The following is a 2,208-nucleotide window of genomic DNA, read 5'->3' on the forward strand; positions in this document are numbered from 1 at the left end:
ACGTGGCCAACAGGAAGAGACGTGTCGCCAGAGGAGAGATGAAGAGGTGGCCTTGGGTCATGTGACCACCATCATCACAAAGTTAAGAAGGTATGGTAAGTATATATTCTTTACAACCCGCAGCGCTCTTGGGGGGACGCACAGATAGACAGAATATGGCGTTTCGTGATCGTCTGTAATTACGCACGTCATGGCAAAACAGTCCACCGCAAAACACTGCAGCCACCTGTTTCTTCGCTAATTAATTTACAAAAAAGCCCCCCGCCCCCCACCGGCGAAAGGTATCCCAAGCGCTCTCGCACTCTATCAAGATGAGAAAGAGATGTGCATGTATTACCTTGTCAATGGACAGACAAGTTTGGTCAGCTTGGAGCGTGAGTAACCCGGAGGCTGGACAATAATAAATAATCGGGTATCGGGTTCTGGGCGTGCTTCTCCTCTTTAAAGCCAAATTAACAAGACTTGCAGTGTTATAAAGATATGTTTAGTTGAATAGGCCCTCGAGTCCCCGGCTTATCTATTTTGCTTTCCTGTGATATCGTGCTCTCCCGGTTATCTGATAAGCTTTTCATATCGACAGCAGATATGTCAGACAGGCGATGCACTAACTGGACCTTTCACTGACACAGTCTCAATTGACCAGATTAGCTCAATGAAGCAACTTGACGACCCCCTCGTGGCCATTTTCTGCAGCCCAGGAAAGAGGAGTTCGACCCTCCGAGTCCTTAGACTCCACATCCACCCTTCCAGTGTCAAGAAGTAGCTGGATAACCCCCTCATGGCCATTCCGTGCGGCCCAGGAGAGAGGAGTTCGACTATACTCTGAGTCCTTAGACTCCATATCTATCCTTCCAGTATTAAGAAGTAGCTGGACAACCCCCTCATGGCCATTTTCTGCCGCCCAGGAGAGAGGAGTTTGACCATACTCTGAGTCCTTAGACTCCACATCTACCCTTCCAGTGTCAAGAAGTAGCTGGATAACCCTCTCATGGCCATTCCGTGCGGCCCAGGAGAGAGGAGTTCGACCATACTCTGAGTCCTTAGACTCCATATCTATCCTTCCAGTATCAAGAAGTAGCTGGACAACCCCCTCATGGCCATTTTCTGCCGCCCAGGAGAGAGGAGTTCGACCCTCCGAGTCCTTAGACTCCACATCCACCCTTCTAGTGTCAAGAAGTAACTGGACAATCCTCTCATGTCCATACCTTGCAGCCCAGGAGAGAGGAGTTTGACTATACTCTGAGTCCTTAGACTCTACATTTATCCTTCCAGTGTCAAGAAGTAGCTGGACAACCCTCTCATGTCCATACCTTGCAGCCCAGGAGAGAGGAGTTCGACTATACTCTGAGTCCTTAGACTCCATATCTATCCTTCCAGTATCAAGAAGTAGCTGGACAACCCCCTTATGGCCATTTTCTGCCGCCCAGGAGAGAGGAGTTTGACCATACTCTGAGTCCTTAGACTCCACATCTACCCTTCCAGTGTCAAGAAGTAGCTGGACAACCCCCTCATGGCCATTCTGTGCGGCCCAGGAGAGAGGAGTTTGACCATACTTTAAATTCTTAGACTTTATATCCACCCTTCTAGTGTCAAGAAGTAGCTGGACAATCCTTTCATGTCTATATCTTGCAGCCCAGGAGAGAGGAGTTCGACCATACTCTGAGTCCTTAGACTCTACATCTATCCTTCCAGTATCAAGAAGTAGCTGGATAATCCCCTCATGGCCATTTTCTGCCGCCCAGGAGAGAGGAGTTTGACCATACTCTGAGTCCTTAGACTCCACATCTACCCTTCTAGTGTCAAGAAGTAGCTGGATAACCCTCTCATGGCCATTCCGTGCGGCCCAGGAGAGAGGAGTTTGACCATACTCTGAGTCCTTAGACTCTACATCCACCCTTCCAGTGTCAAGAAGTAGTTGGACAACCCCCTTATGGCCATTCCGTGCAGCCCAGGAGAGAGGAGTTTGACCAAACTCTGAGTCCTTAGACTCCACATCCACCCTTCCAGTGTCAAGAAGTAGCTGGATAACCCTCTTATGTCCATTCTGTGCAGCCCAGGAGAGAGGAGTTCGACCATACTTTGAGTCCTTAGACTCCACATCTACCCTTCCAGTGTCAAGAAGTAGCTGGATAACCCCCTCATGGCCATTCCGTGCGGCCCAGGAGAGAGGAGTTTGACCATACTCTGAGTCCTTAGACTCCACATCTA

The 2,208-nt window shown here is 49.3% G+C and overlaps 1 protein-coding gene across 1 annotated transcript in view; it reads right to left on the minus strand.

Annotated features, from left to right (window-relative positions):
- Positions 1-862: 862 nt before the first annotated feature.
- Positions 863-2,208, minus strand: part of BO79DRAFT_117289 (ankyrin repeat domain-containing protein) — a gene marked incomplete at both ends in the record, with an annotated part of 1,699 nt that continues 353 nt past the window's right edge. Inside the window, one exon of the mRNA XM_025677935.1 lies at positions 863-1,192. Coding sequence (XP_025533700.1) covers positions 863-1,192 — 330 coding nt within the window. The remainder of the gene's footprint in view (positions 1,193-2,208) is intronic.

Source organism: Aspergillus costaricaensis, assembly GCF_003184835.1.
Source record: "Aspergillus costaricaensis CBS 115574 unplaced genomic scaffold BO79scaffold_73, whole genome shotgun sequence".
Lineage (NCBI taxonomy): Eukaryota > Fungi > Ascomycota > Eurotiomycetes > Eurotiales > Aspergillaceae > Aspergillus > Aspergillus costaricensis.